The sequence below is a fragment of the Cucurbita pepo genome, chromosome 13, assembly GCF_057944985.1.
Source record: "Cucurbita pepo subsp. pepo isolate OVF chromosome 13, ASM5794498v1, whole genome shotgun sequence".
NCBI classification, from domain to species: domain Eukaryota; kingdom Viridiplantae; phylum Streptophyta; class Magnoliopsida; order Cucurbitales; family Cucurbitaceae; genus Cucurbita; species Cucurbita pepo.
Genome location: NC_141810.1, coordinates 3,315,333 through 3,340,544, shown reverse-complemented (window position 1 = coordinate 3,340,544; position 25,212 = coordinate 3,315,333). Strand labels below are relative to the sequence as shown.

General features: G+C 38.9%; 2 protein-coding genes and 1 long non-coding RNA gene across 4 annotated transcripts; 2 read left to right on the top strand and 1 right to left on the bottom strand.

Annotated features, from left to right (window-relative positions):
- The first annotated feature begins 681 nt into the window (after window positions 1–681).
- On the top strand, window positions 682–5,006 carry LOC111809137 (uncharacterized). Its single transcript, XM_023695499.2, has 4 exons — window positions 682–1,247; window positions 1,578–1,733; window positions 3,988–4,053; window positions 4,261–5,006. The coding sequence occupies exons 1-4, from the start codon at window positions 1,086–1,088 to the stop codon at window positions 4,927–4,929; spliced, it is 1,053 nt and encodes a 350-aa protein (XP_023551267.1). The 5' UTR covers window positions 682–1,085; the 3' UTR covers window positions 4,930–5,006.
- A 1,184-nt stretch (window positions 5,007–6,190) lies between these two features.
- LOC111809133 (putative membrane-associated kinase regulator 6) lies at window positions 6,191–7,728 on the top strand. 2 transcript variants are annotated; one of them, XM_023695492.2, is made up of 3 exons: window positions 6,197–6,681; window positions 6,747–7,047; window positions 7,401–7,728. In XM_023695492.2, exons 1-3 carry the CDS (start codon window positions 6,394–6,396, stop codon window positions 7,406–7,408), a joined length of 597 nt encoding a protein of 198 aa, XP_023551260.1. In that variant the 5' UTR covers window positions 6,197–6,393; the 3' UTR covers window positions 7,409–7,728. The 2 variants fall into 2 exon arrangements, with proteins under 2 accessions (XP_086973180.1, XP_023551260.1); XM_087117054.1 differs by lacking the exon at window positions 7,401–7,728 and having other exon boundaries at window positions 6,191–6,681; window positions 6,747–7,055.
- Window positions 7,729–9,106: 1,378 nt separating this feature from the next.
- LOC147789640 (uncharacterized) lies at window positions 9,107–14,100 on the bottom strand. Its single transcript, XR_015411587.1, has 3 exons — window positions 13,932–14,100; window positions 13,562–13,850; window positions 9,107–9,477 (listed from the first exon to the last, which is right to left on the bottom strand). It is a non-coding gene; the product is annotated as an uncharacterized LOC147789640 (long non-coding RNA).
- Between the last annotated feature and the right edge of the window lie 11,112 nt (window positions 14,101–25,212).

Below are 25,212 nucleotides of genomic sequence, written 5' to 3'. Positions count from 1 at the left end.
TATTTCATGCATCCTAAAATCGAGTTTAGAACCCATATGTGAGTCAACATCAGTTAATTATCCTAAAATAAGTCCTATACCATGCTAAATATTATAAATTGTCCAAAAGCATTGTTATACTGGTTGTAAGTTGTCATGAGGTTCATGCATCTCCTATGCATGTATTGTCATTTATTTTGGTTCATAGCTCTCATTTAGTTCATACCCTTTTGATTCATATTCTCATTTATTAACTTGAGTGCTTGCTATGACATCATAATGCCCCCTAAAGTATCGTGAGCTCTTCCCTCGAGCTCATCTGTCTAGTTTGACTCTATAAGTCTAAAAAATATCTTCACATTTGCTAACATACATCAATCAAACATAAAGTTTTCATGTTACTCTAAACTTTTAATTTTTCTAATAATTATAGATAATTATCAAAAGACCTAGACTACATTTGACCCAACGAATCCAATCAACTCAACCCAACTCAGGTTATTTGGTCGGACTTAGGCTAATATTTTTTCTAGCTGGAATAGGTAGAATATTTTGAGTCGAATAATTGAGTTGAATATAAAACATATTTAATCAAAACTCGCCTAATTCAACCCAAACCCATAAACAAGTTTTTGGATTTAAATGGATATAGAATATCAATAGGTTTATCCTTTTATTTTTCCACTTCCAAACTTGTGAAGACCAAATTGGACCCGGTAGAAGCGTCAACAAGAAATCTGCCCTAAAATCCTCGTTTCAAAAAATTAAATTAAATAAGGAAGAGGAAATTATGAATGGAAGATTTGTGTTTAATCCCGCCTGGGTTTCTTAAAATCGCCGAATCGACCCCGATTTCAATCGAACCAAGTACAACCCCCGTTGCATTCATACACCTTCTGTGCTCACTCAGCTTGTTATCGCTTTTTGTCGCCGTCGTCGTTATTCTTCCCGGTCCCTTTCTCCCTCACAAGGAGCTGAAGACAAGGACCGAGCAGCTGGTACAACGATCTTAGGGTTGGTTTTTTTAATCAAATTGCTCTGTTCCATTCCATGCGTAATCGATTCCCTTCCTATTTCCGGATTCTGATTGATCCGGCGCTTTCCCAATGTCAACTGCAACAAACCCTTGTTGCCACTCTCTCTTCTTCCGCCATGCTCCTCCCAATTCTAGGTTTTCGATTAGGGTTCATTTGAAGCCTCTGCTCCCTCGTTTTCCTCTCAATTCAAGCACCCATTGCGTCAGTACTCTCTCCCGACGCCGCAGAAATGTAAGCTCTCTCTGTCTCTCTCTGTCTATGGCTTCTCTAATGCTGAGGAATTATGAGTTCTGAAAAGGGGTTTTCGTTTTTTTTCACTGGCTGTAGTGTAGAGTTTGTGTTGTTTGTTGCCTTGGATAAGAAATGATGTATGATTATTGGTTGTCTTTTAATTGTTCTTGATTTTGAAGCCTTTTCTTGAACTTCTCTCTGCTATATTAATTCAAGTGGTAGCTCACAGCTCAGTTCATGATTCTTTTCCATGGAATCGTGAGATTGGTTTAGTAGAATTTTCACAGGAGGGTTATTCCCTCTTCTTTGTTGAATTGTTTTTCTTTGAAGAAATGGGAGATTGTGTGCTTTCGTCGTGAAGAGTCGTCGCAGGAACATTTCGAGTCCAAGTCTGCGGAGGATAAATTGGCAGAAGACCTGGTGCCAACTCCTGAAATCAATCAACCGAGTGACCCGAGTAAAGAATGGGCGTCGAGTTTATACAAGGTAAATGTATTTTCACATCATTTGAATGATTTTATACTCTTCAATTAGAAAGGCAAGCTATAACCATGTTCTACTAAGCGGTAGCAATGTATCCTGTTTACATAAATCATTGAATGGAATATATATACTCATGTATGTATGATTTTAGTAGGAAATGTTAAACTTGAGGAAATAATATTGGATGAAGTAAATAAGACAAATGTGAAACCCAAAGTAGTAAATCAGGGGTTGAATGTAATTTTCGTTTGAAGTTTGCAAATATATATTTAACTGCTTTGGTCTCTTTGGGAACATCTGATTTTTTATATGTAATTACTTGAGCTTTTCATATAGTTGATCAAACGTTGCAATAAGCAGTGATAATCAGTGCAGTTGACTGAATAACATGGCTGAGAAAACAGGTTGATGTGTGTGTTTGATATGGGTCCTTTGAGATTTTTTCTCTTATCTATTTTAATTTGGTAAAATTTTGTTATTTCCAGATTTTCTTTAGCAGTTTAGTGAAGATGTTCCATTTTACTTTGCATCATGTTCAAAGTCAGCAATTTTATCTTTTATTCTCTATAATATAGTGTTAAACAAGGTGATCTTGGTGTGGGGGTTGGAAGTTTGCTCGAACAATTGTCTCTGACAACTTGTAACAGCCCAAGCCCACCGTTAACAGATATTGTCTTCTTTGAGCTTTCCCTTCTTGGCTTCCCTTCAAGGTTTTAAAACACGTCTGCTAGGAAGAAGTTTCCACACTTTTATAAAAAATGCTTCGTTCTCCTCCACTCGACGTGGGATCTCACAATCCACCTCTTTCGGGGCCCAGCATCCTCATTGGCACTCGTTCCTCTCACCAATCAATGTGGGATCTCACACAACTTCACTTGATTGTGCGTAGTATTTTGTAGATTTCATACTTATTATCCTTGGTTGAATGATTCCCGGGTTTCCTCCATCTTCTCAATTGATTGATTTTGATTGTAGTGAATTTTTTTGTTTCTTTGTTAGAAAAAGGTTTTAATAACTTTGGCATTGTCATTATAAAAATGTAGAGCTGTGGCAATGGCCAATGGCTGAGTGTGGTATTCTACCCTCCGAGCCCTTGTCTATGGCAAATGCCTCTAGCAAAAGGCAATTATTGTGGTTTCATTTGTGTTCATGAAGATAATTCTATGGCGATTCACATAAGTGGCATGTGGACAACCCTCTTTTCCTTTTTATTCTTTATTTTGCACATTTCAAATTACCGACTAACATCGATATGTTTTGTTACAACCTATCAGAATTACAAGGGCCAAAAGAATTTGCACAACCTTGTTTGCTTGCCTTTTCTTGTGATTTTTCCCATTTGAGTAAAGTAAGCATCAAACAATTCTTCCAGGCTCTTATTTCAAGAAGACATCTCTCTCTTTTTTTTACCTTTCAATTTACCAAGCTGTCATCGATATCTTACAATCTATCAGAATATTAGGTACCAAAGAAGTAGCATATCAGTTATCGTTTATTCTGTTAAATGATATCATACTGCCTATTATTTATTAGAATAACTTGTTACTATCATTTATTACTGGGCACCTTAATAAGTACAATTTTACCGAACTATCATTGATACGTTGCCACCTATCAGAAAAATAGGGAACAAAACAATCTTTTGCGAACTTTTTTAGCCTTGGTTCTTTCTACTGCTTTATACTATCCTTTTAATGATTACAGCCATGCTACTCTAATTTCGAGGTTGAGATAATTTTTGTTATCCACCTTTGGTGTCTTGGGTATTTCTCGTCTTTTGTATGCTTCATTTATCAATGAAATCCAATTTTCTTCTTCAAACATGGAATATGTATGAAATAATTTGCTTAGCACTTATCTTGTGATTATCCCATTAGAGTGACATTGAACAACAAACGAAAACTTATCTTTGATTTTTGTTGCCCGATTTCCTAATTGTTGCTGTCCTGTTGAAACTTTGGCTTGGGGGGTGTTCTTAGTTGTTGCTGTTGTGAATGACCTATCCTGCTGTTTTTCTCCTCTCGAAAATTAGCGAAACGTTTCTGATGGACTGTACACTGTTGGTGTCCACATTGGGATTTATTCACTTTATACTTTACTAAATCATTGTTATGCCTCTCGTTTTAATATTTTGTCGTAAAACCTCCTTTTTCCTTCGCGAATTATTCTAGTTGATTAGTTTTGTATCTTTTTAATTTAGCGACTTCGACCATGTGAACAAGAACTGACTGGCTTTAATAATTTATTTTTACCCCAGGCCCTTGAATCAATATTTGTTACAAAGCCTTGGGTGGTTCCATGGACAGCGAAAACCATTGTTCAGGTGATGCCTCGTTTTCTGCCAGTGATATACGTCAATATGTCTGTTTTTGGTATTAACATGGAACGTCAAGATTGTGTTGATATAACATTTGTCATATATACATGTTGCCGAAGTGAGCCCTGCAGGAAGTTGATATTAGGATTAGCAAGTCATGTGGAATTAAGTAATCAAAATGAATTAAAGAAGTTGAACTTTCTGATGATGTAGGTTATGCTTCTCTGGGTTGCATCATTTTGGGTAATAGGGTCATGGATAATTCCTATAATAGCCCATACAGCAGGATACAGAAAGGAATTCATGACGTACAGAGGGCAAGCCTTGTACAGCCTTCTTACAGACGTGGTCGAAGGGCTTACCGGGATGGCGATTCTGCATCGCTGCCTCTCAAGATTCCATCCCCTTCCACAAGGCTGGTTCAATTTCCGCTTTGAAGGGAAGTGGCAATTCGACGTTGGCTTAGGCTGCCTTATGTTTCCACTCGTAAATCGTCTTTCACAGGTGAATCTAAACTTGTTGCCCGTTCTTCCCTCAGCTCCAGTTACCGTCTCAAGCGTCGAGCAATCAATCATTGCTAGGGACCCAGTGGCAATGGCACTCTACGCAGTGGTCGTGTCTGTCTGTGCCCCCATTTGGGAGGAGATCGTGTTCCGAGGGTTCCTTCTACCATCGTTGACGAAATATATGCCGGTATGGTGCTCTATTTTGGTGAGTTCAGTAGCCTTTGCTCTGGTACATTTCAATATGCAGAGGATGCTACCTCTGATACTGCTTGGGGTAGTGATGGGTAGCGTGTATGCAAGGACTAGGAACCTTCTACCATCGATGTTGTTGCATAGCCTTTGGAATGCGTTTGTATTCTTAGATCTTATGAAGTAAATGTTGGTGATTAGACTGTAAATTTTGATTTCATAGAAGTTTATATTATGTCTGGCATGGGCAAATTGAAACTTCCATCTCCATGGGGTATTGTGAAATTTTGTTTCACTAGAATCTTAATGCACTGTTAATTCACAAAATTTATAGAAATTTGAACATGATATAAACTTTAGGTTATGAAACATATATTTAGTTTGTTGGCCCCCTAGTTTATAAAATTGTAGAACAAGGTTTGTTTAGGATAAATATGCATTAATTTGTTATTATTTGATAAATATTCAAAGTTATTTGTACATTTTGACCTTTTATTCTGATCCTTTAAAACAAGTCATGCTGAATTCTACCTGACTTTTGGAACTTTATAGTATGTTTCAAAAGTATGTTTCAAATGTTTTAAGACTCGAAGCATATTATGTTTGATCAATGAGAAGGTTGTGGTAAAGGTGAGTGAATTGGGCAATCAGCCACCGATAATCATTCTAAAGTTGTATAAGTAGTGATTGCTAAAAACTAATGGCCACTCTAAGTAGTGAATGCTAAACATGACTTTAAGTGAAAAAATTACAGTGTGTTTCGCGTGATTAACCATGGTTCCTCTATTTCGTTTGATTAGTCATATGATAGTTTGCATATTTGATCTCAAAAAGGAAGTTTCAGAATGTGATATAGAACAGAAGTGATGATCAGAGTAGAAAAGCTGGTCATTAGACAACTTGAGAAATTTAATTTTCCCTTTATTCACTTATGTTTGAGTTAGTTTCTTTGATTCGTAGTAGAAAACTATTATAGGGATCAGAGCAAATGAAACATGACACATTACGCTTTTCAATTGACACTGATATTTATTTTATTGTATGCTTTTTCTTAAGTTTATTTTTATAGGATAACATTATGATTTGACAAAGTTATTTTTTCGCATCTTTTCATTTATTTTAAACTACAAAATTGTTATGTTTTTAGTTACATATAGATCACGTCTTATTCATAAAATGGGCTGGATTAATATTAGTTCGGATGATATAAAAAAATAATTCTATTAAATTTAATGAATCTTTAGTTATTCTCTTATTTATTACGGGCATTCTCCCCGACTCATTCTTATTAAGAAACTAAAAGAAACCTCATAAATAGAGGACTATAGGTGAAAAGTCTTTCTTATACATATTTCAGACACCGCTATCCTTTTAAAGGGCCAAAAGTCAATGAATTGATTCTTATCCAAATAGACTCATCGACAACTTCTAGAACGAGTCAAAAAGCTAAAGCATGTCGATTTTTATTCTTCTTAATTAAACTTCTTATCTCGATCTCGTGTTCATTCTAAAGTATCTTCATCATCTTCTTCCAAGCAACACTATTCATTGTCAACCTCATAAGAGAAAAAAGTAAGAAAAGTTGGGAAATAAAACAATATCATATCTTCCTCCATAGCAAACAATAGTTCATAGAATTGAGGTCTCAGCTATGTCAGCCATGGAAGCTTCTTCTCAGCCCCTATCCATTGAAAGCTTCTCATACAGTTGGTTAGTGAATATCAGATCATCCTTTGAAAGCCGTCGCAATTCCTTCACAACCTCTCTCGATGAAGCTTCCTTCATTGAGATGGATCCTACAATGCCACCCTCCAAGAGATTCTACTTCACCTCCTCTCGTACTTCTCACGACTTCGCGTTCCCCGCTCTCTCTCGGTCGCCATCGCTCCCTCTCGTTCACGCCGACCAGCTCATCTCCAATGGCTATCTCATCCCAGCTGTATGCATCTCTCTCTCCTATTCCAATTCTTAACTATCTCTAGTGTGTCTAAATTCAAGTTGCAGGCGTACGAGGGCGCGCACGGGATCATTGGTTCACCCGCCGTTAAGCTCACCGCCGAGCCACTTGGGAAATTGGAGTCGTCGTGTTCGTTGAGGAAGTCATGCCGGAGATTATCAAGGCAGATTTTTGAGAAGTACTTGAACTTTTTTAGGCCAATTTTCAGAAGGGTTCAAAGGGTAGAAGGGAATGGGAATAAGAAAATTACAAGAGAAGCTCATCAGTGTTGTGATGAATGGAGAAGATCTTCTTGTGATTCTGAGAGCTCAATTTATGATGCAGTTCTTCACTGCAAAAGGTCCATAGGTGAGTGACTCTCTCAATTGTTCGTACAAATCACGAGGGTTTATGTTTTCAGATGTCTTTTAAACGAATCGATATGAATATTCGAAAATTTTGCATAACATGATAGTTTAAGTTTAGGGTTGGTTCAAAGATCTAATAAAATAAAATGATGAATCGAGATTGATATTTCTCGGGTTCATAAAAATCACTTTAAAACTTGTTCTTAGTTATTTTAAACCGAATATTGATTTTGAATAAGTAAATACAGGTTTGAGAGTGATTTTAACTATTTTGAAACCAATTTGAAACCTGTTGCTATTAAAACTCGAACGGATTTATGGATTTTGAAGCGTAACAAAGGGTTTATTGTTCAGGGAAATGAAGAGGGAAAGGAAGAAGGAGGATGATGATGGCGATGATGAACTAGGGTATGGGGACAGTACAGTTGTTGTTTGTCTGTTTTGACTTTGTGAGTAAAGAAGAATATGTGTTTGTGGAAATTGTGGGGATTGATGGGAGAGGAAAAGGCATCATATTAAATTTTTGTTGTCTTTATTCCATGTCCAACACAAACCACTAATTTTTTTTTTATTTTTTGAGGTGAGCTCATACCCACTCTTTTCCTATTTCAAAGTGTTCATTCATATCTATATGTATATATAATCAAATATGGGTTTGGATTACTTAAACATTCCATGATAATCTCTATCTTGGTTCCTAAGGTTTAGGTAGTTTTTGGATTTGGTTCTTGATGTTTAAAAGTTCTCATTTTTTTAAGTATACTCTCATGTGGTTGGAAGATATTAAAATTGATATGAAATAAGCGATAAAGGATTAAAAATTGATAGTAACTGTGCTCGGACATGCGAGATTTCTGGCAAGCATCGTAAATCTCGTGGAAGCAATTACCCGTGAACTCTACGAAACCTTTCCACTTCTCCTCTCAAATCATCCTAAAGTTTTTACACTTCAATTTTTGAAGGTATAAATGTTTTGGTAATGCATTGGAAAAATTCTTTGTTTTGTGAGATTATTGGTGACAATAACATGAGGGGGCTTATAGATGTTGTGTAAGTGAATGGTAAATTAGGGTTGCGATTCGGGTAGTTGTCTGGCGAAGAAGATGAAGGAAGTTAGGTCGGACTCAAACTATGTATCCTGAAACTACGAAGCTCAGCAGCCCATGGTCTAATAGGTTAAAGTAAAAATGCGCAAGTAGTGAACGTAGATCAGATACGTGACCTTGTGGTGAATGTAGATCAACTTTTAGATCTTCAGTATGACACTCTCCCAACTGAGCTATCCCCGCTAATTAGACCTTGCGGTGAATGTAGATCAACTTTTAGATCTTCAATATGACACTCTCCCAACTAAGCTATCCCCATTAATTAGTTAAGTTATGCTTGCGTGCAATTGATTACAATCAAAATTAATAATGTGTAGCTTTGTAATTAAAGTTTAAATCATAAAAAAAATATTCACCAATGCGGTGAACGTGGATTGAACACGTGGCCTTCAAATCTGACTCTCTCCCAGCCAAAATATCCTAAAAAAATGCACAAGTAGATTGCATAGCCACTATATAATACAATAAAAATGCATTAGTAGAGCTATCCTATATTCGCTATTTATTAGATTGCATTGTCCCAATTGAACTATCCCCATTATATAATACAATAAAAATGTATATGTAGAGCTATTCCCGCTAATTAGTTCCAATTTATTACAATCAAAAGTAATGTGTAACTTTGTTATCAAATTTAAAAGGCAAATAAATATTTCACACAGGAAATATTCACATTATTAGATTAAAAAGTCGAATTAAGTCTCCTAGCAGACAAAGTCGTAGAAATTTTAATTATGAATGAAAACTTTTTTTGTATTTAATGGATTAATATATTTCTATGCATGCGAATTTCAATCATGTTATGTTTTGTCAATCTAAAACTTAATTTACACACTAAGTTATTAATAAATTTTATTAATTATCTTTTTAGCATAGTTTAAATTGTATTTTTAATATGTTATTGATAGATTTTTGGTTTGGATCGAGTCCTTAGTGAGCTGATGTACTTAGATATATGATAAAATATTCGTATATAATCTTATTCACCTACATGATCTATGATAGGGGATGCACCAAACTATGGTAAATTCATAGTTTTTCGTGCTGGCTCATGGGCGGATAAGTAACATATAAGAGAATAAGTAAGCGGCGGCGGCGACATTCGGGGGGGGGGGGGGGGGGGGGCATGCCTTTTTCGATCAGAGAATGTAACATATAAGAGCATACGTAAGCAGCAGTGACATCTGGGGGGCTTGCCTTTTTCAATCAGGGAATGTAACATGTAAGAGCATATGTAAGCAACGGCAACATCTAGGGGGCTTGCCTTTTTCGATCAAGGAATATAACGAGCATACGTAAGCAGCGACGACATCCGGGGGGCTTGCCTTTTTCGATCAGGGAATGTAGAGCTTGCCCTTACATTTGCATCTCCAGACTGACGGGTAATAATCACCCACGATCGGAGTTTTCGGTGGCACCGACACAAGAACCGGGGTGCAGGGCGTGCATTTCCCACACTTTGAGGTGCAATGTGGCAGTGACGATCCCGGCCTACACAATCTTCCTCTTGGCAAGGTCAACTCTTGATGTTCATGATCTCCAACGACCTTGAGCACCTAGGTTGCATAATTAGCGATGGGGTGGCATAGTATAATGCATTTATAATATTGGAACTAAAATAAATTTACCTCGATATGTGCATGGCCAGATTGAGCAGATGAGCAGCGCCCTCGTGTTGTCTGAGAACAATATGAAGATCACCAAAAACACTAAAAAGAAGAAAAAGGGTTTAGGTTCTGTTTAGGTTCATTGGTTCGATTTAACTTCATGAAATTTTTAGAAAAGCTTTTTATAGCATTTGAATATTGCATTTTTTTTTAAAATATGCTATAAATAGTGAAAGAAATTTTTAGAAAAGGGGCATTTCCCCCTAATTTATCATTTCCACCATAAGATCGTGTTCCACTAGCTCCTCTATCTCTTCCACTCTCTTCTTGAGAGCGGACAAGTACTTTAATCCTCTCACCCGGGATGTTCAACATTCTTAACTAACGATATTTCTGTTTCAACTATCTCATACTCGACTTCTAAATTCACTTCGAGTTTTTCTTGGAAGGCGTATAATGCTACCTTCGGTGGGCATTCCAATTTTTTATGGGTCCCCTTGCATATGAAGTAAGACCAGGAGTCTCGGATTTGACTATGACTGTTCTGCTTGTGAGATCTCCGCATATGGAGTTCTACCTTTGTGTTGGGATGACTCACATTCCCCTCCTCTGGTTTCAAGTCTGTCACTTCCCCCACCTTTGGAGGAGTTTGGTCAATAATTTTATTTTCACCACTTTCGGACGTCTGACTCTACTTTATCTCTTGGGGTTGATCGATACTAAGATCAAATAGTCGTTCAGTTGTAGCATAAGTCGTGGAAAGATCTTGAACTTTGTTCGTAGAGCTTGATTTTCGTCCACTGTTTCACCCCTTCAACAAAACTGAAGACCTTATCTTTCTCAAATATATCATGTATATCTAATAAAAGTCCAGAAAACTGCTTAACGTAGTCTCGGATATTGGTAGTATGCATTACCTCTCGTAACTTCCTTCTTGCAATTATCTCGACATTCTCTGGGAAGAATTGAGAGCGGAGTTTTTCTTTTAAGCTCTCCCAAGTGTCCACAATACATTGACCATCTTGAATGTCTACGTACTTGAATCGCATCGTCGACTAGATGCATTGTTGCCATCGTGACCCTCGCTTCTCCTACCACGGTATTTGTGGCTCGAAAGTACTTTTCGAGGTCGAAAATAAAGTTCTCTGGACCCTTGGAATCTCAAACCCCACAGAAGAGCTTGGGCTCTGGAACCTATATCTTGTTAAATTGTTTCACGCCCCCAGTTGGGGTTTGGTTCCCCACCGCTCTCATAGGGAGGTTTAATCTGGCGCTTAGATCCGCCACTCCAATCTTAACCACTCCAAAAGCTGCTCTCCAATCCTCAAACATTTCTAAGACCATCTGAATGATCACTTGTTGGGCATTGTATAAGCTCTCCACGCCATCTTTCATTTGGGCAATAGAGTCTGTCGAGCAATCCCTATGCTCGAAGCCAACAACAGCTGTGTCCTTGTCTTCTAGGGCCTCGTCCCTTTATTAATTCACGGATAGGCATTGCCTCAAGGCGACCTGCCATCTTATCAATCCGGTCGCCTTTAACAGAAATCTCATTCATGCTAGACTCCAAAAGCCCCATTCCATTAAGAGCTTCACTTATGCTAAGTAAATACTCTTCGATTTCAGCCAATAGGGCAACCTAAAACTTGCCCAGTTGTTTCAATGGACATGCTTGTGTACTACTTTACAAGTAGTCGACTCAATTCTGATATCACTTGTCACAATCGCACTCTTGTGTCAGCAAGACGACATGATTATTCGGTACTTGTTCTAACCTAGCAAACAAGTCATTCGTGTGAAATTTATATTTCACGGACAATATTGGCGTATGCTCAAGCTTTAAAAAAACAATGTTATAAGCTAAAGGCGAGTAGGCAGCAATAATGGATTTGATAGCATATAACCCTAGTAGAAAGACATTCATGTAAAAGGGATTTGGAATAGGCAATGCGGACATGGACATATAACACTAGTAGAAAGACATTCATATAAAAGGGATTTGGAATAGGCAATGCACCCATGGACAATAAATTATGTGACAAATGATCTTTAGTAGAGCTAATCCTAAAGAATTAAGATGAATATTTACAATTTTTAGACTAACTATTCGAGTAATATGAATTGATAAGAATGATAACTCGTGACCGCTCCCAACTAAGCTATCCCCGCTAACTGTTAAATAAAATCCAACTAAGCTATCCCCGCTCATTGTTAAATAAAATAAGTCATTCTCAACTGAACTATCCCCACTAATTGCTAAATAAAGCATGTGACTGGTTAGTTTGAGACTTTCCAATTCACAAAAAATTATATAAGATGAATTTTTACAAATTTTAGACTAGTTAGTTGAGTAATATGAATTGGTAATACATCACTTTGAATATAACATGTGACCTTGACAAAGATTAAGCTATCTCGGCTGCTGCTGAATATAACATGTGACCTTAAATGCTTTCAACTAAGCTATCCTCGCTAATTGTTAAATAAAATTCTAGACAAAGATTTGATACTCCTTTTCAATTTTTAACATTTTTTTTTTTTTTTTTTTGACCAATTAGTCATAATAAAAAATTCAGCCAATTTGGATGAAACACAGACTTTTAGATAACCAAAATATCTCTTTATGGTTCAAAAAATATTCCGTAAGAAGAAAATTTGCAATTTCTAGACATATGAACTCTCTTAAGGTGTACGACTTCCAATGCACGAACTCTTGTAGCACATACGAACGATATTATACGGATTAGTACTATGGAAAACGTTACTAAACAAGGCCTAACTTGCTCATGTTCGTGCTCGAATCAATACATCTCTCTTTTATTTACATTCCTTTTTTTTTGGAAATTTCTGCTTCACAAGAAGATGCTTCCATTACTGTGGGGGACCAAAGCTTCCATTGTTTCATATCATTTTGCCAGTCATTGTAAGCATAAACAGAGCACATCAGTGATGCTTAAATTATTGTCGTCCAACAGCAAGCTGGTGGTCTCAGTTTCAGTGATAATCTCATCTCTAAATGAATGGATAACCCTAATGATATTTTAATCAGAGAAACAAGACAGACAATCCAACGTCAAATGTTTCATTGTTTTTTATCGTCGGTAAATAGAGAGATTTGAACTTTTGACCTCTTGAATTCATCTCGGTCGGTGGATCTGTAAAAAAGAGTTGTCGGCCAGCGTCATTGGATGTACTTGGGCCGTTACATTGGAGGTACTGTTGCCCATCTAAAAGCATTTCATTCTTAAAACTGTTTCAGTTTGTTAGCAGGTTGAAGGGCAGTTAGCAACAGCTGAAACTTAGCAAAACTCAGACTTGGAATATTTCAATATTTCAATCATATTATGTTTGTCAATCTAAAGAGAAAAATAAAAAACTTTTTGATAAGTAATTAATTTCCTAACTAAGTTATTAATAAATTTTATTAATTATCTTTCTAGCCTAGTTTAAATTGTATTATAAATAGGTTATTGATAGATTTTTGGTGAGCTGATGTACTTAGATATATGATAAAATATTCGTACATAATCTTATTCACTTACATGATCTATGATAGGGGATACACCAAACTATAGTAAATTCATAGTTTTTTGTGCTGGCTCATGGGCGGATAAGTAACATATAAGAGAATACGTAAGTGGCAGCGACATCCGGGGGCATGCCTTTTTCGATCAGGGAATGTAACATATAAGAGCATATGTAAGCAACGGCAACATCCGGGGGCTTGCCTTTTTCTATCAGGGAATGTAACATATAAGAGCATACATAAGCAGCGACGACATCCGGGGGGCTTGGGGCTTGCCTTTTTCGATCAGGGAATGTAACATATAAGAGCATACGTAAGCGGCAGTGACATCCGAGGGACTTGCCTTTTTCGATCAGGGAATGTAGAGCTTGCCCTTACATTTGCATCTCCAGACTGACGGGTAATAATCACCCCTGATCGGCGTTTCCGGTGGCACCGACACAAGAACCGGGGTGCAGGGCGTGCATTTCCCACACTTTGAGGTGCAATTTGGCGGTGACGATCCCGGCCTACCCAATCTTCCTCTTGGCAAGGTCAACTCTTGATGTTCATGATCTCCAACGACCTTGAGCACCTAGGTTGCGTAATTAGCGATGGGGTGGCATAGTATAATGCATTTATAATATTGGAACTAAAATAAATTTACCTCGATATGTGCATGGCCAGATTGAGCAGATGAGCAGCGCCTCGTGTTGTCTAAGAACAATATGAAGATCATGAAAAACACTAAAAAGAAGAAAAAGGGTTTAGGTTCATTGGTTCGATTGAACTTCATACACACAACAAAATTTGATTGTTTCACAAGCCTTGTGGTGCTCCTTTCAATGGTTTCCAAAATCAAGATATAATACAAGAGCGCTGCTGCCGAAATTTCAAGAAAAATGTCACTTTTATGGTATTTGAATATTGCATTTTTAAAAATATGTTATAAAAAGTAAATTAAATTTTTAGAAAAGCTTTTTATAGCATTTGAATATTGCATTTTTTAAAAAATATGCTATAAATAGTGAAGAAATTTTTTAAATAGTGATGCCTAATTATTTGTATGCAATTAGTTAAGTATTGAAACGCTCAAGTGTACTAAACTTTCTTTATGCCTTATATATTGGGTGATGTTCTAAGAATGTAACAAATTGGGTTCTGGAGTGTAATAAATTGTTCCAATGGTTGGTTAGCTTGAATATGGTTTTGGGTTCTTGTGTAACAAATTGTTCCAATGTTATAAAAATGCATAAGTTGAGCTATACCCGTTAATTAATTGAGTAATGCTTACCTCGACAATTGGATACAATCAAAATTAATGTCAAAATTAATAAATGGGTAAGAAATAGTCAAGTTATGCCTCTTCGACACCAATGCGGTGAACGTGGATCAAACACGTGACCTTTAAATCTTTCTCTCCCAACTGAGTTATCCCCACTATTTATTCAATTAAAAATGCATAAGTAAAGCCATCCCGGCTAATTAGCAAAGTTATGCTTACGTCAGCAAGTGATTACAAGCAAAATTTATAATGTGAAAGAAATATTCACTATTCTTATTAATAAGATCGAATAGTCGAGTTATGTCTCTCAACACCAATGCGGGGAACGTGGATCAAACACGTAACCTTCAGATCTTCAGTCTCCCAAATGAGCTATCCCTGCTATTTAATATAATAAAAATGCATAAGTATAGCTATCCCGCTAATTAGTCAAGTTTTGAGTTGTGATTGCAATTGGTTACAATCAAAATTAATATATAAAAATGTATGTATAATTATATAAACATTCCAAGAATCTTTTCTTGCAAAACTCTAATGTTACCATGAAGTCTAACACATGGACCACTATAAATTAGAAAAATACTTTTGCAAAAGTTTAAACTTGAAATTGATGTCATGGGCTCACAGTTTGACTTGGATTTTAAATGAAAAAATCGAAATTTCATTAAGGATAAATTGGTGACACATCAAGTAATGTTGGAGTAAGGTAGTTGAATGATGTATGATGGTGCATGCCCCGTGGCCCCTGCATGCACCATGTTGTTTGTATTATGTGTATGTGTTATATGTAATGACATATGATGCTATGATATGTATGCATGTGATATTCATTACATCAGTTATAAATGAAATGAATTACTATGTACATCATCTCATGTATTGCCATGTAAAGATATATGATGGATCATATGATGATTGTCATGTATACACCATGCATATATGAAATATGTCATGGATAAAGGAGAAAATAAATAAGATTAATGTTATGTTATGAATGAAAATCATGGGACCTCATGCATGTATGTATGTCATGTGCATCAAGATACTTTCATATTATGTTATGCTAGTATGGACGCGTACCTTCAATATTTATGTTCGCCATGATATCATGCCAGTCTTTCCTTTTCTATGGTATCCGATGACGTGTAATGCATTGTGCCCAATCAAGTCAAGCCCAGAGGGTACGTATACGAGCTCGTCTAGTTGGTCTGTGTGGGTGTACGTGGGCCGTGTGTGGAGTAGTACTACACATTCAACCCTATCCGGAACTGGAAAGAGTCTAAGGTCATGTTACGATCTTAAAAGATAGGTCTCAATCATGTTATTGTGTGATTGCATTAATAACCCCAATAGTTGATTGACTTACTGAGTAGTTCTTAAAATATTCAAGTCATGTACTACCTTATATTTCTCAAATAAAGGTAAAGCTCCCTACACAGATGACGGTGAATGCTGGAAAGGGAATGGAAGTCAAGAAAGGTCGAGATATGGCAGTAGTATGCTTGGTTTTAAGCATAGTGTTACATTTAGTAGTTAATTGGTGGTTTTCTTTATATTTCATGATTAAAAGACTGTTAATTCAAACTTCTTGTTTTTTTAATTAAATGTATAAGTTCATGACTACATTTTTAAGTGTTTATTATAAATTTCTGCATATGTATTTAAGACATGCACATGGTGTCATCACTAATTTAGAATAGGAAAATTAAGGGAGTTACACGACGGTTAACAAGTAATTTAGTTGTTTGTAGAGTTTAGCAAGCTCAAGTTGACTTGTACGACATTAATTTGTGGCAGGCAGTCTCGCTCCTGACATAACATCAATCTCATGATCTATCTACCCATGTGAAGATAAATGCTTTTTCTCACTTTTTAGTCTTGGGTCCCGGTATTCCTATAGTGGTCATGAGGTTTCTGTTGGAGTGAGCTCTCGAGCTCCCCTCTTCAAATACGACAATGGCAGCAAGCGTAGATATTCTTTCTCAACTATAGTACCGACATCATTTTCATTGCTCTTGGTTTATGGGTGTTTGTCTAAATAGTCGTCTGATTGGACCCCATTACTACTAAACATTTTAATAGGGGCATCAGAATGACTTTGTGTTCTAATAGGACGTCCATCCCTAACACAATTTTGAAGTCATCCATCTTGACTATGACAAAGTCGATTTGTCCATACCAAGTCAACAGCTTGATCGGACTTATCTTTGCAGCTCCTAGATTAGTGATGTCAAAGGATGACTACATTTTAAAGTGTTTATTATAAATTTCTACATAGAGACACGTTCTCCGAAGCATATGTAATTAAGACTGTGATATTCAAGCATTTTGCTTCGGTCTTTGTCATGAAGTAGTTGTGGGTGGCTCCCAAGTAAATAATGGTGTTCCCAGCCGATCTGTGATTATCTCGCGTATTTTTTGCTTGCCATTTGAATAGGATGGTTATTTAAATATGTCAAGTGAATGAAAATAACAATTCATCGGGTCTTCAGTGCATATTTTCTCTCTCTGTTAGTCTTCCGTTATTTTCTTTCTTCTAACAAATTTCCTTCGGCGTTTTTATTCCGTCGACGATTTCCTCGCGATTGTCAGAAGTCAACAAGTGGTATCAGAGTCTGGTTTAATCCACCAGTGGCATAACATTGCGGAGGAGCCAACTTTATCAAAAGCCAAGTTGAATAGCTCAAGTGGTTAGAACGTCGGCCAACAATACACACATTGTGGGGTGCATCCCGAGCAGGCTCGCTCACTCCTCCACGCCGCCGTCGAGTGTCGGCTTCTCCATCACCGCCACTAAGAGGCCGACACCGCGAAGAGGGACCTCGAGTTGTCATCGAGCGAGTGATCAGGGAGACGACCGCCTGTGCAGTACCCGATGCTGACGAGGTCCAACTACAACGAGTGGGCCTTGTTGATGCGCGTCAACCTACAGGCGCAAGGGTTGTGGCACGCTGTCGAGCCAAAGGAAGGAGAAACGATCGAGTACTCGGAGGATCGGCTGGCGTTCGCCGCCATATTACGGTTTGTGCCTACAGAGATGTTGGCGTCTCTCAGGGAATCAAATCCCGTCGGGTTGGTGTGTAGCGAGTGCGGGAATCCAACATCGAGCAGCTGCAGAAGGAGCTCTCGGAGATCCGCTTTAAGGACGGTGAATCTGTCGATGACTTTTCAATGTGGATCACGGGACTCGCCAATAGCATCACCACTCTCGGTGGGAGCATCACGAGACAGAAATCGTGAAGAAGATGCTGCAGGTCGCCCCTGATCACCTCGAGCAAGTCACGATTTCAATTGAGACATTACTTGACGTGAACGACCTAACGGTAGAAGAGGTGACCGAAAGACTGCGCAACGTCGAGCAGCGGAAGAAGAATGCCGCTTCAGCTGTTGACAAGGAGGGTCATCTACTCCTCACTGAGGAGGAATGACTTGCACGCCTAAAGCTCTGTGTCAACACCAACGAGAGTAACAGGTTGTCAGAATTAGTGCAACTTATTGTTAGATGGAATTAGTCAAGTTGTTAAGCTATTCATTTTTATTAGGAGTCAACCTAAATGTGTATTTGAGGTGAGTCTTTGTAGGAGTTATTTATAGGATTTATTTCAGTTTAAATAGAAGCCTCACACTTGTTAAAACATAGCCACAGTAAAGCAATTCATTATTTTAGTTGTATCTGTATTATCTTCTTTTGAGTAATAATAATTTCATATTTATTCACACCTTTGAGCATGAGATATTGTGACAGTTGGTATCAGAGACAAGTTGGTACGATTTGATATTATTACTCAACGAGATGAATGGTGGAAGTGCTTCTATAGGTGTAGCTATGGAAAAGCTTATAGGCAATAATTACAATTATTGGAAGTTATGTATGGAAGCTTATCTACAGGGACAAAATTTGTGGGATTTAATTGAAGGTGATGACACAGAAATTCCAGTCGACACTCCACATAATGTTGAATTATGCCGAAAATGGAAGATCAAATGTGGAAAAGCCTTATTTACCTTGCGAACTCTTATTAGCAAGGAATATATTGATCATGTTCGTGATTTAAAGTCACCAAAGCAAGTGTGGGAAACCCTTCAAAAGTTGTTCACTAAGAAAAATACAGCTCGATTGCAATTTCTAGAGAATGAACTGGCTGTGGTAACTCAAGGTAATTTTTCTATTAAAGAATATTTCTTAAAGGTGAAAAATCTATGTTCTAAAATTTCAGAATTAGATGCTGAGGAGCCAGTGAGTGATGCTCGATTATGGCGTTATCTTATTCGTGGATTACGAAAAGAATTTATGTCCTTGGTTTCCTCAATACAAGGGTGGGCAAATAAGCCTACGGTAATTGAACTGGAGAATCTTCTTTCAAATCAGGAAGCCTTGGTTATGCAAATGACCAGCAGCAACGAGTTTTCCCCAAAGTCAGAAGGTCAAAGATCAAAGGAGACAAAATTATCATTCAAAACCTTCATCAACCAATGGAAAACAATTCAAAAGTGAGAAGTCGTCAAAGAAGCCATTTAAAGCTTGTTACAAGTGTGGGAAAATCTGGCCATTTTAAACGAGATTGTCGGGTGAAAGTGATGTGTCATCGTTGTGGAAAGTCAGACCATATTAAGCCAAGTTGCCGAGTTAAAATGCAGGAATCAAAAGCAAATGTTGTACATGAAAGTAAAAGTTCTTCAGATCCAATTTGGGAACATTGTTTAACTACTGAGGTTCTTGATCAGCCAACAAATGTGACCCCAGCTGTACATCAAGATGGTGTTTCTGCAAGTGCTCATGCCTTTATAGACTACAATGAAGAATGGATCGTTGACTCTGGATGTTCTCATCATGCAACTGGAAACGAAACTCTTCTATTAGATATTTGTCCACATTTTCAAAAGAAGATCATTATGACAGCCGATAATTCAATGCATCCTGTGACGAAAGAAGGAGATTTGAATGATGGGAGTGTTCTACTCAAAGACGTTTATCATGTTCCGGGTTAAAAAAAAACAAGAACCTTGCTTCTGTATCACGAATAACAGATTCAGGAAGGTATGTTCTTTTTGGTCCTAAAGATGCTTAAATATTATCTAATGTGAAACATGTTGCTACTGATATTATGTTATGTGGAAAAAGAAAAGAATCTTTGTATGTTTTATCAGCTAGTGATGAATATATCAGGAAAGTTGGTCATAATGCAAGCTCAACTCTTTGGCATGCTCCTTTGGGTCATGTGAGTTTTCAGTTGTTGCAGAAAATATCCACAAAACAACTTCTTGATGGTGTCCCTGTCTTTAAAGATATTCAGCAAGATGAGATTTGTCCAGGCTACCAATATGGCAAGTCTCATCGTCTTCCTTTCACAAGCTCAAAGAGTACAGCTTCAACAGGATTAGAATTGATTCATTCTAATCTTTTGGGACCGACGCGAACAGCAAGCTATTCCGGCTTTCATTACGTGATGGTGTTTGTGGATGATTTCTCTCGCTTCAGTTGGGTATACTTTTTAGAACACAAAAGTGAAGTTTTTTCAAAATTTATTCAGTTTAAGCATGTTGTAGAAAAAGAATTTGAATTGAAAATCAAGTGCTTGCGCACTGATAATGGTGGGGAATATCTTTCAAATGATTTTATGGAATACTGTAAGGAGCATGGGATTCAGCGTCAACTGATTTGTCCAGAAACCCCGCAACAAAATGGGGTGGCTGAGCATAAATTAGCTCATCTTACATCAATTTGCTTGTCTTGGCTGCATGCGAGGAGTCTTCCAAGAGAGTTATGGGCGTCAGCTTTTCAAACAGCTTGCCATGTTGTAATCAGCTGCCTCCATGGCCAGGGACAGAATCATCACGATTCGAGCTGATTTATCATCGTAAACCCAATGGGAGTTATTTTCGTATTTTTGGGTCTATTTGTTACGTTCATGTACTGAAACATAATCGAACTAAACTTGACCCAAAGGCCAAAAAATGCATTTTTACTGGCTATAATACTCATAGAAATGGTTGGAGGTGTATGGATTTGGAAACAAAGATGGTTATTGTGCCTCGTGATGTGGTGTTTGATGAAATTTCAAGTTACAGAGACGATGCAGATAACAGCAAAAGTACAACTACTGTTGCACTTTTTCCTGACGATTCTACATTAGGGAGAAAAGAATTTCCAATTGCGACAGACATTCAAGCTGAAGAGAACAGAGAAGCCACTACAAATATTGAAGTTGCTACAAGAAAAAATCCTCAAAGACAGAAAAAGTTACCAGGTCATTTGTCTGATTTTGTAGTTGACATTAATCAATTTTCTCTTTTGTCATGTTTTTTTATGGGAGATACAAGTGAAAATGAGTCGAGGTTGTGCAGTGAAGCTAAAGGAATTTCAAAATGGGAAAATGCAATGATGGAAGAAATTTCAGCCCTACGAAAAAATGACACCTGTGAGCTTGTACCAAAACCTCATGATGCCGATTTAATTACTTGTAAGTGGGTTTACAAGGTGAAGAAAAAAGTTGATGGTAGAATTGATAGACACTAAGCTTGCCTTGTTGCTCGTGGGTTCTCTCAGCAATATGGTCGAGACTATGATGAGATTTTTAGTCTGGTCGCAAGGATGGTAACATTACGGACAATCATCTCTTTAGCTGCTAGTAAAGGCTGGAAATTATGGCAGCTTGATGTGAAAAATGCTTTCCTTTACGGAGAGTTGGATCGTGATATTTTTATGGAGCAGCCGCAAGGATTTACCTCTAAGGAATATCCTGATTACGTGTGCATACTTAAGAAGCCATTATACGGACTCAAACAAGCTCCTCGTGCTTTGTTTGATAAGATTGCTCAATATCTTAATTTTTGTGGTTTTAAGTCTTCATGTGCTGATCCGAGCTTATTTGTTAAGAAAACAACAACTGGATGCACCTTGCTCTTACTTTATGTTGATAACATGATTATTATTGGTGATGATAGTGATGAAATCAGTAGTCTTCAAGATGCCTTGTCTGTTCCTTTTGAAATGAAAAGACTAGGTGAAGCTGATTGTTTTCTGGATCAAAAAGAATATGCATCAAGTTTATTGCAGAGGTTTCGTATGGAGAATTCAAGAGAAAAACTACTCCTATGAAACCAAATCTAAAATTAGCTAGAAATGAAGGGAAGTCATTAGCATATGCCACATTCTTTCGTCAACTTGTTGGTAGTTTATTCTATTTAACTATCACAAGGCTAGTTGTGTCTCAATTTCTGGATCAACCACATGAGACTCATTTAATGGCAGCAAAAAGGATTCTCTGTTACATCAAGGGCACTCTAAATTAGGGCACTCTAAATTATGGATTAATGTATGAGAAATGAAAGTCATTTTTATTGAGTGGTTTGGTGGATGCTGATTGGGCTGGTGACGTGAACGATAGACGCTCCACAACAGGTTTTTGTTTTACAGCAGGCTCTGCTGCAATTTCATGGTGCAGTAAAAAAGCAAAGTACCGTTGCTTTGTCAAGTTGTGAAGCAGAATATGTAGCTGCTACAATGGCTACTCAAGAATGCTTGTGGCTCAGAAGGCTTATTCAAGAAATGGTGACTACTCTCAATCAGCCAATTCAAATCAATTGTGATAATGAAAGTGCAATAAAACTCGCTGGAAATCCGGCGTTTCATGCTCGTTCGAAACATATTGAAACTCATTATCATTTTGTTCGAGAGAAAGTATTATCGCAGGATGTTGAATTGCATAAGACACTTGCCAAAGTGAAGTTTGAAGCTTTTCGTAAGTCTCTCGGAGTTATTAAGAAATAAACTTGCACTAAGTGAGTCTGTCAGAATTAGTGTAACTTATTGTTAGATGAAATTAGTCAAGTTGTTAAGCTATTCATTTTTATTAGGACTCAACCTGAATGTGTATTTCAGGTGAGTCTTTGTAGAAGTTATTTACCGGATTTATTTCAATTTAAATAGAAGCTTCACGCTTGGTAAAACACAGCCACAGTAAAGCAGTTCATTATTTTAGTTGTCTCTGTATTATGTAATTTGAGTAATAATAATTTCATATTTATTCACACCTTTGAGCGTGAAATATTGTGACACGGGTCCTCCAGCCGCAAAGACTGTAAGAAGCCATGAAAATCTCGCGGGCGCACGCGCGGGAAAGAGGGGGATCAAAAGAAGAAGTCGACTAATGGCGGGCCAATCCAGTGCTCGAATTGCGGGAAGAAGGACCACTGAGCAAGAATTGCTGGAGCAAGCTCAGGAACAAAAAGAAGACCCATGTGGCTCGATCCGAGGAGGAAGAGCCGACTCTTTTCATGGTGAAGCGCATTGGTCTTGTCCGAAGTCCCTAATTTTTATTCCAAATCCACGGAGGTAATCGACGACGGCATAACTGCTCCTCCGGTGAGCGTCGAACCCGAGGAAACGCTCCAGCTGGACGTAACAAAGACATCGGCCATGGAGTCAATTCAACTGAAGGAGGAGCAAGTGTTCGCTCAGATCGGTGAGAAGGGCGAGCAGCATGAGCACTGGTGATGGGTCCTTGACACAGGGGCAACAAACCATATGACCGAGACTAGATTTGAGTTCTCTGAGTTGTCGAGCTCGAAGAGCGTGGCACCATCCTATTCGTCGGCAAGGGAGGCGATCACAGAAAGCTGACCGGCGTCTACTTCATCCCGAGACTCAAGGCTAACCTTGCGAGCCTGGGTCAACTCGATGAGGCCGGCTGCTTCATTTCCATCGAGCGTGGGCTACTCAAAATCTGCAATGATCGACGACGGCAGCTCACGCAAGTTCAGCGCACGACAAACCGTCTTTACATCCTGAAGTTGGAGATAGACCAACCGGTCAGCTTCTCGGCCAAGACTGAAGAAGTAGCTTGGAGGTGGCACGCAAGGTACGGGCACCTAAACTTTCCTACTCTACAAAAACTACATAAGGGAGATGGTGCACGGTTTGCCGGCAATCGAAGGTGTGGACAGGCTGTGCGATGGGTGTCTCATCGACAAGTAGAGGCGCACCCCCTTTCCGTCTCAGGCATCCTACCGCGCCAGTGAGCCATTGGAGCTCGTGCACGGCGATATCTGCGGGCCCATCAAGCTGGCAACCCCAGGCGGCAAAACTCTCTTCCTCCTGCTGGTCGATGACAAAAGCCGCTTCATGTGGCTGATCCTGCTGCAAGGGAAAAGTGAGGCGGCAAAAGCAATTAAGCGAATTCAAGCGCGAACAGAGGCCGAATTCGGGAAGAAGATGTGAGTGTTGCGCACGGACTGAGACAGAGAATTCGCCTTAGCGAGCTTCGGTAAGTACTGCGACGAGCTCAACATGCAACGGCAACTAACGGTGCCCTACTCCCCCCCAGCAGAAATGGGTGGTAGAACGCCAAAATCAGACCATCATCGGGACAGCAAGGTCATTGTTGATGACGGTCAGGAGGCCTGGGAGGTTCTAGGGATAGGCAGTAATGACGATCGTCTATCTTCTCAATCGGTCGCCAACGCGAAGCCTCGACGAGAAGACGCCACATGAGGCCTGGTACAACAAGAAGCCAGCGGTACATCATCTCCAAGTATTCGGCGCGCGTCCCCACCTCACCAAGCTCGATTCGAGGGGGCTGAAAGTCATCTTCATCGGCTACGAACCTTGGAGCAAGGCGTACAGGCTCTATGATCCTACGGGGGGCGAGCTCACGTGTCTCATGACGTCATCTTCGACGAAAGAACCTTCTCGCAATGGAATGACGTGACTGAGGCAACCCAAAACCCAAATTAATTCACGGTAGAGTACCTCGTCACCAAGCCGGGAGAAGGAAGAGCGCAACATCGAGAACCATCACCGCCGCCAGTAGCTTCACCCCCTGAACCAGTGGAGTTTGCAACACCACGAACTGCAGATTCAACGCTGGATGTCGATCACGATGATGATCTGGTGGCCAGGTACCGGAGGATGGAAGACCTAGTGGGAGGAGGTGAACCACCTGGATTGGCGGCGCGCAAACTCGAACAAGAGGTGGTCGAACTGCATGCCATCAGCGTAGATGAATCGAGCACCTTCGTCGAAGCAGAAAGAAACTCGTGCTAGCTGAAGGCAATGCAGGAGGAGATGACATCCATCACTAAGAACCAGACGTCGAGTCTAGAGGACATGCCGCCAGGACACCGAGCCATATGACTCAAATGGGTCTACAAACTAAAGCATAACGAAGAGGGAGAAGTTGTGAAACACAAGGCCAGTCTAGTGGCAAAGGGCTACATCTAGAAGCAATGAGTGGATTTTGAGGAGGTATTCGCGTCGGTGGCAAGACTGGAATCTATCCGCCTATTGCTGACAATCGCGGCACATCATTCCTGGGAGGTCCACCACATGGACGTGAAATCCGCGTTTCTAAACGGAGAGCTGAAGGAGACCGTTTATGTTCGACAACCACCGGGCTTCCTGGACAACGACAATCCTAATAAGGTATTGCGCCTGCACAAGGCACTCTATGGGCTTCTGCAAGCACCACGAGCCTGGAACGCGAAGCTCGACAGTACCCTACTGTCGCTGAAGTTCAAGCATTGTGCCTCTGAGCATGGCATGTACACACACGGCCATGACGAGCAGCAAATGATCGTGGGAGTGTCTGTCAACGACCTCATAATCACTGGAGGCGACATGGAAGTCATCGGAAGATTCAAGAGGAGGATGTCAAAGAACTTC

Coding starts and splice junctions, on each gene's coding strand:
- LOC111809137 (XM_023695499.2), top strand. CDS start 1,086: ATGTCAACTGCAACAAACCCTTGTTGCCACTCTCTCTTCTTCCGCCAT. Junction 1,248..1,577: donor TCTCCCGACGCCGCAGAAAT/GTAAGCTCTCTC, acceptor TTTTCTTTGAAG/AAATGGGAGATTGTGTGCTT. Junction 4,054..4,260: donor CAGCGAAAACCATTGTTCAG/GTGATGCCTCGT, acceptor CTGATGATGTAG/GTTATGCTTCTCTGGGTTGC.
- LOC111809133 (XM_023695492.2), top strand. CDS start 6,394: ATGTCAGCCATGGAAGCTTCTTCTCAGCCCCTATCCATTGAAAGCTTC. Junction 6,682..6,746: donor ATGGCTATCTCATCCCAGCT/GTATGCATCTCT, acceptor TTCAAGTTGCAG/GCGTACGAGGGCGCGCACGG.